The sequence below is a fragment of the Branchiostoma belcheri genome, unplaced genomic scaffold, assembly GCF_001625305.1.
Source record: "Branchiostoma belcheri isolate BF01 breed outbred unplaced genomic scaffold, Haploidv18h27 scaffold19, whole genome shotgun sequence".
Lineage (NCBI taxonomy): Eukaryota > Metazoa > Chordata > Leptocardii > Amphioxiformes > Branchiostomatidae > Branchiostoma > Branchiostoma belcheri.
Window position 1 is genome coordinate 1201552 of NW_017803379.1, and position 16789 is coordinate 1218340.

General features: G+C 41.5%; 1 protein-coding gene across 1 annotated transcript in view; it reads left to right on the plus strand.

Annotated features, from left to right (window-relative positions):
* The first annotated feature begins 1356 nt into the window (after window positions 1–1356).
* LOC109467911 (transcriptional regulator ATRX-like) overlaps window positions 1357–16789 on the plus strand; it is a 23204-nt gene continuing 7771 nt past the window's right edge. The window contains exons 1-17 of the mRNA XM_019766036.1: window positions 1357–1599; window positions 3509–3634; window positions 4426–4505; window positions 4883–4936; window positions 5062–5220; window positions 5647–5769; window positions 6404–6513; window positions 6920–6987; window positions 7276–9805; window positions 10054–10197; window positions 10938–11097; window positions 12214–12323; window positions 12482–12622; window positions 14313–14490; window positions 14883–15020; window positions 15185–15360; window positions 15612–15745. Coding sequence (XP_019621595.1) covers window positions 1574–1599; window positions 3509–3634; window positions 4426–4505; window positions 4883–4936; window positions 5062–5220; window positions 5647–5769; window positions 6404–6513; window positions 6920–6987; window positions 7276–9805; window positions 10054–10197; window positions 10938–11097; window positions 12214–12323; window positions 12482–12622; window positions 14313–14490; window positions 14883–15020; window positions 15185–15360; window positions 15612–15745 — 4457 coding nt within the window. The 5' untranslated portion in view covers window positions 1357–1573. The remainder of the gene's footprint in view (window positions 1600–3508; window positions 3635–4425; window positions 4506–4882; window positions 4937–5061; window positions 5221–5646; window positions 5770–6403; window positions 6514–6919; window positions 6988–7275; window positions 9806–10053; window positions 10198–10937; window positions 11098–12213; window positions 12324–12481; window positions 12623–14312; window positions 14491–14882; window positions 15021–15184; window positions 15361–15611; window positions 15746–16789) is intronic.

A 16789-nucleotide genomic window follows, 5' to 3' on the forward strand; every position in this document is an offset into this window, starting at 1 on the left:
TTCGTACATGTACTTTGCAATTTAATTTTTTTTTACAGTTTATAGCAGTCATTAATCATGAAATATAGATCCGGTGTAAGTTTAATAGAAGAGTCAAGTTTACAATGCCCAGACCAGTGCAAGTGCCACTGCATTGACTTCGTGGACTATCAAGCCAGGTCATCAGACTCTTTCGCCGAGGCAATTCAAAATTCTGAAAGCCCGTTGATGTCCTGATTGCCATGTGATGTTAGATGAATGCCTGCTGATCCACTCATCCACTGGAAGAATATATCCGTAGGTGGTACTAAGCCACTGCATCGAGTTTATCATCGTCTTGTCCTTGGGTGATCTTGGATGCCGGACGTAACGCACGCAGTACTTGTCCAATGTCAATGAACATCGAAGAAAGTTTTATCATCCACTAGTTGTGAGTTGCCTGACTTGTCTCGATGTACATTTGAGCCGTTCAACAGCTCAGCCTAAAGCCGAAAATGACGTAAATGTTATCTAATTTACTTTTCTACTAATCAATGACATATGTAACCAGTGAAGGTTGTGTAACGTTGCGTCATATGTGTACTTGGAGTTTGCATGAAGTGTGGTCTGTTTCGACATGCAGTGTCAACCAGTTGCTCGCCGACTGGATTGGGATTGCTGAATGTTGAATATGTTCTGGTACTATCACTCTCAGTCATATCAGGTGTCGACCAGGTGTGCATATTAATTAGCCCAACTCTCGTTTGGGTGGTCACGTGACATCGACATCTCGCGAGATTTTGCGAGATTTGGGTTCTAGTCACATGACGGCGTAGTGATCCTCTCGGCCATCTGGTAATGTGATTCGCCTCTCCAGGGCGGAAGGTTACACGGGAAACGCGGCTGAAATGGATGCAAATCGGCTCATTATACCGCCAGTTTGAACCGGTTCAATCTGGATCTCATTACGTCACTGGGGCCCTAACAAACGAGAGGTTGAAAATGAACTACGCGTTTCAACAGGCAAAACGCGGAATGCACTAGGGAAAATATTGATCGCAGGACCCACACGTAGGTAAGGCACATAACGAAAACAAAATTAAAAGAAGCTTATTTTTCAAAATGAAATTTTACTAAATTGACAGGTTGAGTATCACACGTTAGGTGATTGTTGTCCTTTGATGAAAATTACGTCACTGAGCATAATTAATATCTCGCGACCACAATATTTTGCAAATGCAAATTAATAATAATAAAATGTTGGTGACCAAGAAAGATGACAAAATGTAAATATTAATTATTTACATAGAGCATCGCCTTTATCATCTTGACAAATGGGTGCGAAATGCAAATTTATGCGTAAATTTTCTGGTCGTCCAATCACGATGTCGCCTTGTCGATCCTGACATCCGAAATTTGCATATCCACGTAACGTGAGTCTAGACTGTGAAAACCTACCGGGGGAGCTCCAGCGCTCAGTATAAACAGGAAGATACCATCAACTGTTGATAAAATAAGTCAAATTTGCACTATTCTGTAAGGAATTTGATGGGCTTTCACAAGAGGATTTTCACCAAGTGGTCACCATGTTCTTTCTCGGCTAGGACGGGCAAATATGGCAGAGAAGGGAAAGTCTAGGGGGTAAGTCTCAAGATTTGGTTCATACGACGTTTGTCCCGCAGGCTTTGCATAAATTTTAATCGATAAAATATTTGCTTCTCGTTTCCATAAAATCATAACAACATAGACTTTGACTTTTTACAATGGCCAGGAAGGCTAATTGGCATATGAATGTCGTTTTCGATCAAAATTTCAATGCGATTCGGCATTTTGAAAGCCCGTATAGACTTCCTAATTTGCCTTCCTGTAGGAGAAGGCACATTTGCATAAATTTGTGGATCGCACTACTTTTTCTTGCCGACGACAAGTTCCTCAGACTCGGTTTACAAATGTTACCACGAAAAACTATGGCATATATGAGGAAAATACGTCTTCGTGTTGTTACTTCATGTTGAAGAGAAGGGGCTAACGGGGGGATTGTTTTGAAAAGGGCGATATTTGTGAGACGTCATTTGTATGTCCCGCCAAACAAACGGGTTCATGACCCGTAAACCCCTCCTGTCTCGCGCCAAAACTCCTGACCCTGCTGTCGTTTGGAAACCTTACCGGCATTTTCCGTCAGATCGCCGATTTCTCCCCCTAAAACTACAGGTGAGTCGTGATTTTTGCTCCCGAGTTTGCCTCGGTAGCCCTCAGGTCGCCTCAGGTAGAAAATCGGTGGCTAAAATGGCGACAATTTTCAACCTAACGTGAAATGCCGGTCGGTACACGTTTTCGCCCACGAGCGAACAAAGAAGAATTAATTAGGTCGGTAAAAATGCCGGGTAGTTTTTCCTCAGGTTTTGAACAGTTTGACACACCAAATCTGTAACGGAGATAATTTTGGGGGTTTCTTTTCCCCCCGTTTGAATGGATGCTTCAGGTAGCAGTCACTTATTCACATGTTTTGTGGTTTAGTAGCACTAGGTATGAAACAAGGTGTGTCATAACGACCGCTAGAAAATAGGGAAGTTGGAAAAAAACTATGGTTTAGCTTGGATTATTCACAACATAGGTAATTTTGTAACCTGGCAGGTCACTCAAAACTTGTCTGCAAATAGTACTAAATTAAATTCAGTATCAAAGGTGGAGAAAGATTAATATAACTGTCCATGTCCTTGGTTAAATAAAATTATGAACATCACAACAATACTTTGGTAACATATTACTAAGTACTGTAGAATCTAATACACAACAAAGTCACAGGTAGTTACTTAGTTTGTTTCATGGCCATAATTTAGATTACTGAAATCTTTTTGTACTTCTCTGAACTTGTCACCCTGGGCTACCATGTCACAAATCAAGTATTTCTGTGCACATCCATTGTTTATAACTAACAGAACACCTCAGTCACACAGATTACAGTTTCTACTCTAAAAGACTATAAACATGAGAAGGGTTTGATATTATATAGCAATGTTGCCAAATATTTAATCTTGAAATATACTTATATATTATATTAATATATAAATATTTTAATTTATATGTATATCTACAGTTTTGCCCTGGCTTTGGTCTTTGTGTAGCATTTGGTTTCCAGGTAATATTGTGTAATACAGAGACTGCTATGAATTATAATGTACCGTTTACATGAATTCATGGATGCTGATTTGTTTTGTAGAACCTATATACATAGCATTACAAAGTGAAAATCTCATTCATTGTGTAAGACATGTACAGGTATGGTCCGCCAGTGTTTTCCAGGGGAAGTCAGCAAAAATTATTTTTTTCTGTCACTGCTTTGTTACCCTTGCCATTTTAATCGTTCATACAAAGTCCACTAATGCAAGTTGACTGATTGAGGTGTACAAATCAATTAGTCCATTGTATTTTGCAGCATGTACTAACTGTACAAGACCAGTGTGTTATAGCTTGAGGCAGTCAAACAGTTATGCCATACATGATACAACAAAAACATTTTTATTTCATAAGTTTTCTTGTTCCTTCCCAGATTCAACCTTGACTCCATAGTGCAGAAGCTGCAGGAAGAGGGCTCCCCCCCACCATCATCGGGCACAGACAGCGACCTTCTGTCCACTTCCACCGGCACCATGGTTAAAACAGGCGCATCACGAAGGTAACTGCACCTTTTACTGTCCTATCTCCTTGTCAAGTTGCCTTATGCTGCAAAAGTGAGTGGAATAGCCATGATAGATCAGATTGGTATGATATCTTTCTAGTCCTTTCTTGTTGTTAATCTTTCCATACCTCCAGTAATGGTCTGTACACTGGTAGTACATATTCTGTGCTTTAGGGTAATGTTTGTTGTTTGACTCTTGGAGTACCCTTTACCGGTATTCTGCAATAGCAAAATGTACCATGTTTGTTCATATACCAGGCGTCCAGGCCTGCATGTGTTTGACTAACCTGTTGTGATATAAGACCATAATATTATGTTTCTTTCCCAATCAGATTCAGACATGAATAGTTTAGGTCATTCAGTGTGCCTATGAAGCTTGTTGAACAATTCAGATCTAGATTGTGGATTAAGGCCCAAATGCTGTAGTTACGAAGTGGGATACATGGAATTATGTTACAAAATTGGCAGAAAGCTGCACTGTAAAGGTACAATGATTATGTGTCATAGCACTAGTTTGCAATGTTTAGTGTTACCTGAGCTTGATTAACTTATCTATGTTTACCTTAGCTTCGTTCTTTATTTATATATCTACACATATTTTTCATGGGAAATTACATGCTTTAATATAGAATATTTATGACAGAAAATATGTTTTTCAGTACCAAGGAAATATTGAACATGTACCTTTCTCTTTTGTATAATCAGTTTAGACATAAATCCTAACACACAGCTGTGATAAAATTGTGAAAAACTGCCGTCTTATCAGCTAATTTCCATACTTCCTACAGGAAGCCCACTAAGGTGGTACGACAGGTAGCCTCAGATGAGGAGTCTGACCCACCTGGTACGGAAAGCAACGATGATATTGGTAAGATTGTCTTACAGATAAAAATTCAAAAAGCAATCTTGTAGATTCATTATTCTAAATACACCTGTTCCCCATAATAGTATGTTATGTTGGCATCACTCTATCTGTACCAGCTAGGATGAAAATTCAAAAAGAAATCTTCTAGATTCATTATTCTGAATACACCTGCTCCCCATAGTATGTTATGTTGCCATCACTATCTGTACCTGCATCATTGTAACTATTTTAACATACCCATTTATCATAGGAGAATGCTCCCTTGCATGTTAAGAGTACTGTATATTTGATTACTGGGAGTTTTGTCTTCATATCACCCCTGAAAAGGATAGCATTTCTAATGAGATTTGACTACCAGAGCTTTGCCATTGTCTTTCCAGAGTCGTCAGTTAGTCAAGGTATACAGAGTGCCAAGATAGAAGACAGTACAAACAGTAAGATATCTTGGCCACTTTCTCTAGATGTTATAAGATACCCGTAGTACATAAAACCGTGTAGTGGGATGCATTGGAAATCAAACTCAAGATGTAATAGCCTGTTGTGTTTTTTGTCTTGAAAGATGCCGATGCTGTACTTGAGGCCATGAGGAAAGCTACGAAAGATCAGCAGGAAGTGAGGGAAGAGAAGAAAGAAGCAGTGGTACAAAAAACAAAGACACCTCCTGCCACACCCAGGACAAAAGGCAACAAGGATGCAGCACCAGAAGAGCTGCCTGAAGGTGAGACAGAGAGAGAAAATGTAGGAATACACAAAACAAATACTTGAACGCCAATAATGGCGCCATGAAGATTCACAGGATTTCAGAAGTGGAGTATATCTCTCTGTTTGTTTTTATTGATTATCTATCTGTATAGCTGCTGGGTTAACTGCCAATACCCATTTTTGTACCCAAGATGATGTAAACACTATTCATTATTGTGATGTTCTAACTTTAAATGTGTCACTTTTGCTTTCCTAAGTTTCTGACAAGAAATGGTCATCTAGAATCTTTCTTTCTTTGATGAATGAATGATTCTGTACATTTTTATATGAATAATGATGAATGAAAAAATAGTGATTAATTATAGCTTCATTATCACGGTTTTCAGGTTACGTATGTGAACATCATGTGTACAAAGAAGGCTATTCTCTGTTTGCTTTCCAGGCACAGTGATTGTTGAACCAGAGGCAGTTGTTGATGACAGGGGAGTGTTCAGAGGGCCTGAGTTTAGCAGGAAACATAAAAGAGAAGCAGAAGCAGGTGCCACGCCCACTACTAAGATAACAGGTAGGCTAGCACACAATCTTTTTTCATATTATCAGATTCATAACCATTTCACCAGAGATATTATGCATATTATGAAACAGTTACAAAAGATCTAATCTCAAATGTAACTACTAACTTAAAGGACAAGACAGCAACTAAAAAGAAATGTGCTGTTAAGTTGTGTTACCACAGTAGGAAATCCTTTGGTTTTGTTTATTTCTTTGTTGTTTGTTTGTTTTGTTTTATTGGGATCCCCATTAGTGTTTTATTACATTCACAATATTCTTCCTTCTAACTGTGAGCTGTATTTGATGCTGATGGTTTTGTCTTGTCTTGTGGTTTGCTTGCAAGGATTGGATGATGGTGAGTCACCTGTACTAGTGGTAGACACTTAAGTCATTATGTAGCTTTTCACATAAGCTAACTTTTAATTGACTCATTACAATTGGTAGCTGGGTTACTAAAGCACTAAAAGGACTGCCTTTCTGACTAATTGGCAACTTTCCTAACTTAAAGGTTTTTACAAGAGGTGGTCCTCTAAAATCTTTCTTTATATAAAGATTTTTCTTTACTTTAAGCTATAATAGCTGGAAACTTGACCATAATTTTACAAAAGTTATCCTATTGATGTGTATTTTGTTGTATTATTCTCCAGTAGGCAGCGTGGACCAGATTTACCACTGTACAGCATGTGGTGGTCAGATCTTCCCTTCCCTGCCTGGTACCTGCAAACGGCATCCAGCTCTGAAGGTTCTTATATGTAAGGTGAGAGGACAGCAAGCAGTTTGCACTTGTACATAAACCTAACATTTACTGATAAATTTCTGTTAGTCACATTGACGTGCAAGGCTTTAAACACAGACTATTGTTCTATACATAAAATGTATAGACACCTGTTGACATTGTACTTGGTAGTTATCTCCGTAATTTGTCCTGTAGTAGATTTTGAATTTAGAGTCTGAATAGCCTATGAGAAAACTTAACTACAGTAGTACTAGAATGTTTACCAGATTTTATATGTAAATGCATTGTCTGTATCATTTTGAATTGACAGGATAAATTCAAAACATTCTAAACTTGAGAGTAAAGAAGTTGCAGTAGTTTTTTTTTGTTATGCATGAGCTCATTAGCTGTCAGTTCTAGCCATTACTGACTGGCATCTCTTCCACAGCGGTGCTATAACTACTACCGCAGTGATAACTTCGACAAGGATGAGAATGGAATAGACGAGCAGTGCAGGTCAGAACAAACCTTTCTTCCATATCACCTCTGACATAAGATTAATAGACTTATATTCGAGAAGGCATTGCTTTGCAAACAGAATTTCTTAGTTAGATTTCATACATGGATAATTTCTGCAATTTTGGGCACATTGGGTAGCATTTTATTATCAAAAAAAAGTTTAAAAAACATGCATCTACAGTTAAAGTTCCCCTTTTGCCCATATGTATTTCCCCTTCTTGTTGCTGTTTTTTTTAGTCAAATGCTTTTTTTTTATTGAATGTGTATGTATATGTTATGTTCCAGGTGGTGTGCAGAAGGTGGAAACCTGCTCTGCTGTGACTTCTGCACCAACGCTTTCTGTAAGGCCTGCATCAAGCGCAACCTGGGACGGAGGGAACTCACAGAGATCAACGACTCGGACGAGTGGCGCTGCTACATGTGCGACCCCTTCCACCTGTCGGACCTCATCTCCACCTGCGACCAGGTCATGGAGGTCAGCGAACAGGAGAGACAGAAGCAGAAGCGGATCAGCAAAGCCAAGAAAGAGGAATCAGCGAAGAAGCAGGCTCAGGGAAAGGAGTCTCAGGACGACTCAGACGACGTCCAGGTGGTCTCAGAAATCAAAGGAACTCCTAAACCTGTGGAACCGGTTAAGGTTGAGATAGCTCCCCAGCCTATAACAGTGCCTATTGATCCGTCTAAAAGGATGACGTTGGCCCAGATCAGACAACTGCCGCTAGAACAGCAACAGGAGATGCTCAGACGGCCGGACAGAAGATACGGAAAGCGGAATTCGCCGGTTATTGGCCAACCACAGCCGGTAATGCAGCAATCTAGGCCGCTCGTCAGCCAGCCAGTTGTGTATGCTTCTCCAGTAGTACCCGCTCCGGGAGTGAACGTCGTTAGAGCTCCCTCTCTGGTGGTCACACCGGATTTCTCCTCCACGTCTCACAACATTCTCACTTCTGTGCTGCACATGCACACGTTCCTGGAGTCCCTCCAACAGAGACATGCCTACCTTACAGGAAAGAATGCGACCAAAACCAACTACCTGCTCTTTAACCAGGCCCAGCCTGTGCTGACTGACGCCTTGAAAGAACAGTTAAAAAAGGCACAACCGCTGATCAACAGCGCAGTACAGAAGATAGCCACCATTCAAAAGATAGCACAAGAACTTCTGGACCAGGATCCGCAGGGTATCCCTGTGAGTCCTGTGGGAGCTGTTCCTGTGGGAGTGGTAAGTGCTGATCAACTGGCAAACAGCACTACCAATGCAAATGATGATAAACCAGCATCTGACGTAGCTGATGTAGATCTCACAGATGGAGATGTCCAGCCAGTACAGAACGGCATAGCTGGGGATGATATAGAGGATGGGACCAAAGACAGCGATGTTCCAGATGATGAAGCCAAGTCGGCCACAAAGCGTAAGCTTGCGTTCGAGAACAAGAGTGAAGATGCCAAACGCAGCAAGCAAGGTAAAAACTCTTCAGCAGACGAAGCTGAGAGTGCGACAGACAAGGACGGTGAGAAAAGGCAACTAAGAGGAAAGGGGAAAGCAGACAGGACAGAGGAAGATGTTGCGTCAGAAGCAGCCCTAAGAGCTGCGATGATGGACGAATCCACTGAAATGGATAGTGAATCAGAAAACAATGACAGTGGTGAAGAGTATTCACCATCAAAACGGAAAAGTAAGAGCAACTCAGAGACTCCAAACTCTAGTCAAAAGAGGTCGAGAGTCCAAAAGACCACTCCAAAGCGGGCCAGTCGAACTAGCATGGCATCAGATGAAGATGAAACATCAGAGAGCAACGAGCCCAGACGATCTCTCCGCAGCAGGAAACAAGAAGCAGACAGCACCACCAAGTCTCCACGGAAAGGAAGGAAAAAGAGACAAGACGATTCAGATCTGTCCGACACAGACAAGGAGATATCTGACCTGGAAAAGAAAGCCCTGAGAAGTAAAGGCTCATCAAAAAAGAAGAGGAAAGAGGAAGACTCTGAAGAAGAAAATGAAGAGGATGATAAGAAGGGGAAAGGTACTAAGAAGGAGAAAAAGGAGGAAGAAAATGAAGAGGATGATAAGAAGGGGAAAAGTATTAAGAAGGAGAAGAAAGGTGGAAAGAAAGATAAGAAGGAAAGAAAGAAAAAGTCTGACAAAGATGACTCCAGTTCCTCTGATGGGAACAATACAGGTGATGATGATGGTGTTGATGATGATGAAGAGGGTTACCACAGTGAGGACATGTTTGCAGAAGGAGATGGGGACCTGAATGATGGAGCTGCCGGCAATGATGACACAGATGATGAGAACCCTGAAAATGCTGCGGCCAAGAAGAAGCTGTTAGCTGACATGGATGATGACGAAGATTCAAGTTCAGAAAACTCTGACTCGGCCAAAAAGAAGGAGAAGAAAACCAGAAAGAAGAAAGAGGTGGCCGAGAAGAAGGCTAAGGAAGGAGAAAGTGGTACAGATGAAGATGAGGAAGAAGAAATCTTGCCAAAGAAGAAGTCAAGGAAGCAACATCCCCTTCTTCGCATCAGACTAGAGTCCAGTGACACGGATGGGAGCAAAAAGTCAGCCAGAAAAAGAAAACGTGCAGCCAGCAAGAAGAGCAGCCAGAGTAGTGGCGATGGCTCGAGTGGAAGTGATGACGGCTCGTCCACTGCTGGGGTCAGTCGTCGCACCAGGAGTAAGAAAACAGTCACAGATGAGGACAATGACTCCAGGAGTTACAGGAAGGGGAAAGGAAAGAAGAAGAGGAGACGTATAAAGATTGATGACTCAGATTCAGAAGCTTCACAACATTCATCAGAATACTCAGGTTCTGAGGTACTTTAAAGTTGAACTTCTGTCGTACTGCTGCTTTTTATCACTTTTCTTGTGTATGTGTAGACTGTAAGTTTGTACTCGGTATGCACTTGAATGATTTTTCCAGGGATTTTTTCATTTGTTTTTGGAGTAACAAGGGTATATTAGAAGGCTGCAAAATTTCTTACCTCCTATACTACTTAACTACTGAAAACCATAAAGCACATTAAAAGAAGGTAGCAGTAATTTTTGCACCCTTTTCTTTTCAGGGAGACAAAAAGAAGAAGAAGGAAAGTCGCAAAAAAATTCGGAAGGTGTGGGATGACAAGAAACTGAAGGATGAGACGAAGCAGGCTGCTAAAGCTGAAGAGGAGCGGCGGAAACGCCTGGCATCCAGACAGGAAGAAGGCGAGGTAAGCATCACACTTCCTTGCATTACACCTCAAGTCTCTGTACTGTCTACTATATAGATAATTTCACTAACTGTTACAATATGTGTCACATAATATTGTGTCACATCAGAGTCTTCTTGCTTCCTGTGAAACCAAACTCTGTCAATAACATGTAACATTTTTCGTTTTGTACTTGTGTAGACAAGCTGTCTTTCTGTCTTGTAGTATAAGGAATTGGAAAGGGAACTTCTCTGTTCATGCTGCCTGTGCTTTGCCACTTAACCACTCTGTTATGGACTAGTTACATGTCATTGGGTTTCTAAGCACATGACTGCATGTTATAGGTACTTTCACCAACTGTCACAATATGTGTGCCAAGGGAAGTTGGATAAAACAGTCTTGTTGCTTCCTGTGAAACCAAGCTTTATCAATAAGTTAGCTGTCATCATTTGTAACCTTTTTTGTGTAGAAAAGCTTCTTTTTCTGTCCTATAGTATTATAAGGCATCAGGAAAGATGCTGCTCATTCCTTGTCACTTAACTACTCTTTCATGGACTACCGGTAGTTACATGCCATTGGGTTTCTAAGCTCTTGACTGCATGTTACATTCCTAGGTGCATATGTCCAGGCTTAAAGTAGTTTCATGTATGCATGCATGCTGTATCTCTTAACCCTGCAAGCCTGCAACCACGGGCATTTTTGCATGGAATGCCCTGTCCACGTTCTAACTCTCCCCACTCTGGTTACACCTGACGACAAAGGGTGTTTTCCAGGTGGAGCAGGTGGAAATAGACGAGTCTTCACCTGTCAAGTGTCCCATCACGACCCGTCTCATTCTGGAGAAAGACCCTAAAACCAAATCACCACTGATAGAAGTGGACCGACGACTGTGCCGCAAGCTGAAGCCTCACCAGGTGGAAGGTATGACTATTACTATTTTTCTACTTCAGAACTTTTACAAAAGTTGGTCCAACAGTAACTAGAGTTCCCCGATCTCATACCTTCGCCAAATGATGTTAATCTTTATGACTGACAAAGTTTAGATTAGATTACTAGTATTCCCCCCTGATTTAAGAAATAGGAACCTAATTTTCATGAATTATATCATTTTATCATAATCTCAACCAAAAGACAGTCTTATATTAACAAACAATGCATTCTAGCATTTCCTAATAATTATGCAAATGAGGTCCTGATTTGAATAAATTATGCTTAATGATGTTCACCTCAATTTAACTTCAAATACCACAAGTATGAAATTCCAGGCAGTTATCATTACATAATTATAAAATTTTCTCATGAATTATGCAAATTAAGTCATTATTAACATAATCAACATCTTCTTGTGTTTCTCTCGTTGTCAATTACCAATGTCACAAGCTTCAATTGTCCTATCATGGAATGCAGCTGATTTATAGAATTTCCCCATAAATTATGCAAATTACATCCATATTTGCATAATTGTCACATAATTATATCAAGCATCACGTAAGCTACCTACATACCAAAAATCACGACGATCCGTCAACCGGTTCTTGAGTTATCCCCTTTTGAATATTTTCAAGAATTTATCCCTGCAGTTCCAGAGCAAGCCGCTAGGGGGCCTAAACTCACGTCACTTCTTTGCCAGCACAAGAGCTACCTACCATTTAAATTTCATCACCATAGCATGTCTAGATCATGAGATACCAAAACCGGAAGTTCAGCTGCAGTACCATAACAAGCCGCTAGGGGGTCCAAAATCTAATCATTTTGAGGTCTCATCAAGACCTACCCACCTACCAAGTATCAAGACAATCCATCAAGGCCTTCTCAAGTTATCGTGTTTACAGACAGACAGACAGACAGACAGACACACACACACACACACACATACACGAACGCCCCTGAAAACATAACCTTCTTGGCGAAGGTAATAAAGTCATATTTTATCAACACCTTCAGTACTGCAATTTACTATACAAGCAGAGGTTGTTGGGAAGATCGTTACCTTTTTATATATGCCACATTTTTTGTGTATGCTGTGTTATATTGCAGGTGTTCGCTTTCTGTGGGACTCCTTGTATGAAACAGTTGAGAAGGGGAACAAGGAAGAAGGTTCAGGGGCTATCCTGGCACACTGTATGGGCCTGGGAAAAACACTACAGGTAAGGATGCACTTCATCATGCAGTACCCATTCTTAACAACTAGTGTTGTGTTCCCTGCTTTTGATATAAACAAACTCTGTTTTGTCCTGCCATCATGGTATATAATTGCACAGCATTACTTGATCTCCCTTTTAACCAAAGTCTGTTGCCTGCCCAGGTTGTTACCCTTGTTCATACGGTGATCATGTCTGACGCCCTGCCTGATATAAAGACCTGTCTGGTGGTGTGCCCCATCAACACAGTCCTCAACTGGAAAAAAGAGTTTGAGATGTGGCTAGACGAGGAGGACCAACTAGACGTGAGTGGATACAGTTTTTGTTTGTTTTTTAAGTTGTTCACATCTATGGTATCTGTATCTGTATCTGTATAGCCGGTATAACCGCCTTTCGGCGTAACACACCAGCTTCGCAGGCACGCGGCGCGGCGGCAGCTGGCTATATTACACCGATCGACTTGTTACACCTAACCCTTGAACTTCTAGCTCTAGACATTGTTTAAAGCTATCTATTGACAGTGCCCCTACTGTACTTGGTGACAGTGAGTTCCACTCTGCGATAGTTCTAGGAAAGAATGAATTCTTGAACACCTCAATCCTTGGTTGATAACTCTGGTACTTGAATGCGTGGCTATTTCTTGTTCTCTTCTGAGCTGGTATTAGGTACTTAGTAGTTGGGACATCCACCAGTTTATTAGTCATTTTGTACATCATGCATAGTCTAGACATCTTTCTTCTGTCTTCAAGTGAGGTCCACTGTAGGTTTCTTTTCATTTCCGTGACACTAGCACCTCTTACATAGTTGTTCATACAGAATCTTGCAGCTTGATTCTGTACCCTTTCCAATTTGTCTTTGTCTTTCTTTGTATATGGATCCCATACTGTCGCAGCGTATTCTAGGTTCGGTCTTACAAGTGACGTGTATGCAAGTGATTTTACTCTCGTTGGACATGCCCACAGATTACGTTTAATCACTCCCAATGTCTGTTTCGCCTTAGTTGTGATATTATTAACATGTGCACCCCACTTCAGTCCGCTTGTCAGCGTGACGCCCAGATACGGATGGATTTTTGTGGTTGCTAAAGCCTGACCACAAAACTGGTAGCTAGTTGCATGTGGTGTTCGTTTGTTTGTTATGTGCATAATGTAGCATTTTTCGGGATTAAACTGCATGAGCCATTTGCTTTGCCATTCTTCCAGGGTGTTCAGGTCTTTTTGGAGAAGTTGTGAGTCGGTCTGTGTAGAAAGCTCTACATACAATAGACAGTCATCGGCAAATAACCTCACATTTGAGTCAAGCTGATCTGGTAGGTCATTTATATACAAGAGAAAGAGCAATGGCCCCAGGACGGTTCCTTGAGGGACCCCAGACGCTACTTTAACTGGAGCCGACGCCTTCCCTTCAACCACTACTGTTTGCTCCCTGTTGGTCAGGAAAGCCTTTAACCAATTCAGCGTAGGGCCTTGGATTCCATAATACTCCAGTTTTGAGATGGTCTTAAACAATGTTGAATTTAGTTTTTTAGTCTGTAATCCAAAAGTCCATTCTTCCAACATGGACATAACACATGGATATCTGACATGATAGTACTACATGCAGTTACAATAACTGCAATCATTCCCATGCTTGATTTAATGAGAAATTTCGGAAGGGGGCATTGTCAATAAGGTTTGCAGTAAGCCTTAGCATTCAAGCTGAACAAAGCAGTACTCTTGCAAGAACTCTAGTAAGCTGTTGTTTGCCCCCTAGGTGGGGGAATTTTCTTTCCAGTATTCTATCCAACCAAATGAGGCACCCTGTAGGAGTTACATGTTTTTAAAAGACTATAAAATTGCAACATGATGTAGCCCAAACACCCGTTACCATGGTAAGAGACGGTCTGGTTCAGGTCATTGACCAGGTCAGAGATGACTGTTTGGAGAAGAAGAAGAAACTGAGCAAAAACAATATGTTTTTCTTCAGTAAACATAATGAACGTTCTTTGTCCCCCAGGTATGGGAACTGGCCAGTATTACCTCCAACCAGACCAGGAAGTACACCCTGGAGGCGTGGCAGAGAGAGGGTGGGGTCATGCTGATGGGGTACGACATGTTCAGGAACCTGTCCACAGGCAAACGCATCAAGAGCAAGAAGATGAGGGAGTCATTCCACACGACCCTCGTCGAGCCAGGTTGGCATTTTTTCAAAGTTCTTCGATACCGCTAAGTATAACAAACAACAGGATTCAAACAACTGGATAAGTATCCGAGTCAGATGTTTCAGATAGCAGAGTGTTCGACTCAGAACCAAAAAGTCACGGGTTTGAATCCTGCCATGTCATCGATTTTTTTGCATTTTGGAAAGGCACTTTACATGACTTTCACGCTGTCTTTCATCAGTGACTATGATTCTCTGACTGTAAGTGGAACTGGCAGAACTAGTATCTCGCACTGTTAGATCAAGTAATTCCTAAAGGGCAGATGCAAGAGAGTTTATTTCAGTTTAAGTATCTAAGAAATAAGAAGTCCTATCAGCCAGTGATTACTCCAAACTTAGCTCCATGACTTTGCTCTACTCCACTAGGTCCAGATATAGTGGTGTGTGACGAAGGCCACATTCTGAAGAACGAGGCAACAGCCATCTCCAAAGCCATGAACGACATCAAAACCAAGAGGAGGATTGTTCTCACTGGAACACCACTACAGAACAATCTGACTGAATGTGAGTCAAACACATACATTCTTTTACTGGTATCACTGCCAAACACTGTAGCTACAATATATGTTACAGATGCATTGTTCTGCATACAAGGATACATACATAAATAACTAATGCTTTATTCATGTCAACAATTTATGGTTTCTATGCTACTGTCTGTCCTCCAGACCACTGCATGGTGAACTTTGTGAAGCCCAACCTGCTTGGTACCAAGAAGGAGTTCTGCAACCGCTTTGCCAACCCGATCAGCAACGGGCAGGCGTCAGACTCCACGCAGTACGATGTGAAACTGATGAAGAGAAGAGCTCACATTCTGCACCAGCTGCTGGCTGGATGTGTACAGGTACTGTACTGTGTTGTCCTTGTACATGTCAATTTTTTTTAACAGAGGAAAAGGCCAGTCTTCAACTGTGACATTTCAGACAGTTTCCACCTTCAAGAAGATTTAGAATGTCCCTTTTCATCTTATATCTTCTTAAACTCAACACTTACCCTTGGTTTGGTTGCTCCTCTCCCTTGAATTGCTTCAATTTTACTCTCTTGAATACTGACAATTTTGTTCACTAAAGCCCCTGTTCCGTGTGTTTTCCACAGAGAAGGGACTATTCAGCCCTGACCAAGTTCCTGTCTCCCAAGGCGGAGTATGTGATAAAGGTGCGGCTGGGTCCTCTGCAGATCCAGTTGTACGAACACTTCCTGAACAACGCCACACGGGCAGAGAACATCGCCCAGCGGGTCAAAACCAGCAGCCTCTTCTCAGACTACCAGGTCTGTACGGCACAACTTCTGCTATCACGACTATGGCTTTGGCTTTTATGTACTAATGTTGCCATATATGTAAGATATCAAAGCAACATAGTCTACCTTCCAGCATGGAATTTTCTTCATTGAAACATGTTTGCACTTGCGGGAATCAGCTAACAAGCCTAGAAATGTACTTTGATTCCCAGCAGTTGTTTTACAAATGTATGTGTGCTGTGTTTTCTCCTGACAGAGCCTGATGCGAGTGTGGACTCACCCCTGGGTGCTGAGACTCAACACAATCAGGGAGGAGAACAGGGTAAGTTTGGTTAATCCACAGACAATTTTACTGTCCCAGGATTAGATGACATTTAAGTAGGCTGTTTGCTGTACCATGTGTAGGTTTTGCAGAAGTGAGATAGCACACTGTGGTTAACAGCATGTCTTGAATCCTCAGGTGAGATACGATGATGATGACTCCATGGATGAGTTCATAGATGATGATGATGAGAGTGAAGCCAGTGAAACCGGAGTATCGAGAACAGGTTCTGATGACAACAGCAGTGCCAGTGCCAGGCCCAGAAGGTAGGCTGCCTACAGATGATCTTTTTTTTACCATTAACGCTAACAACTGTCAAGGTAACCAGTTCAACTTAAAAGTCAGTCACGCTACAACACCTACTGAACACTGAAGTTAAGTATCCTATGTTGGTAATGCCTTATTTTAGACCCTTTCTTTTCTTCCTTTAGAATATGCTCTCATGTACGCAGCTTACAAGATTTACTGAATTTTACAGGGAAGTATTAGAATTGTTGTATCAGACTCAAGTGAAAGCTGCAAAAGATAAGAGTAGCTTGACAGCTGCCATTCTCATGTTGTGAACTACCTGTGCCTGTTGATGGAACACTGTGTCTGACTGTGTGTTTCAGGAGAAGAGGGGGTGGCAGTGATGGAGACAGCAGTGATGACAGTAGGGATGAAGTGGTCAACTCCGTGGAAGACCCGGTCCAGATGGTGGCAAGTGGGAACG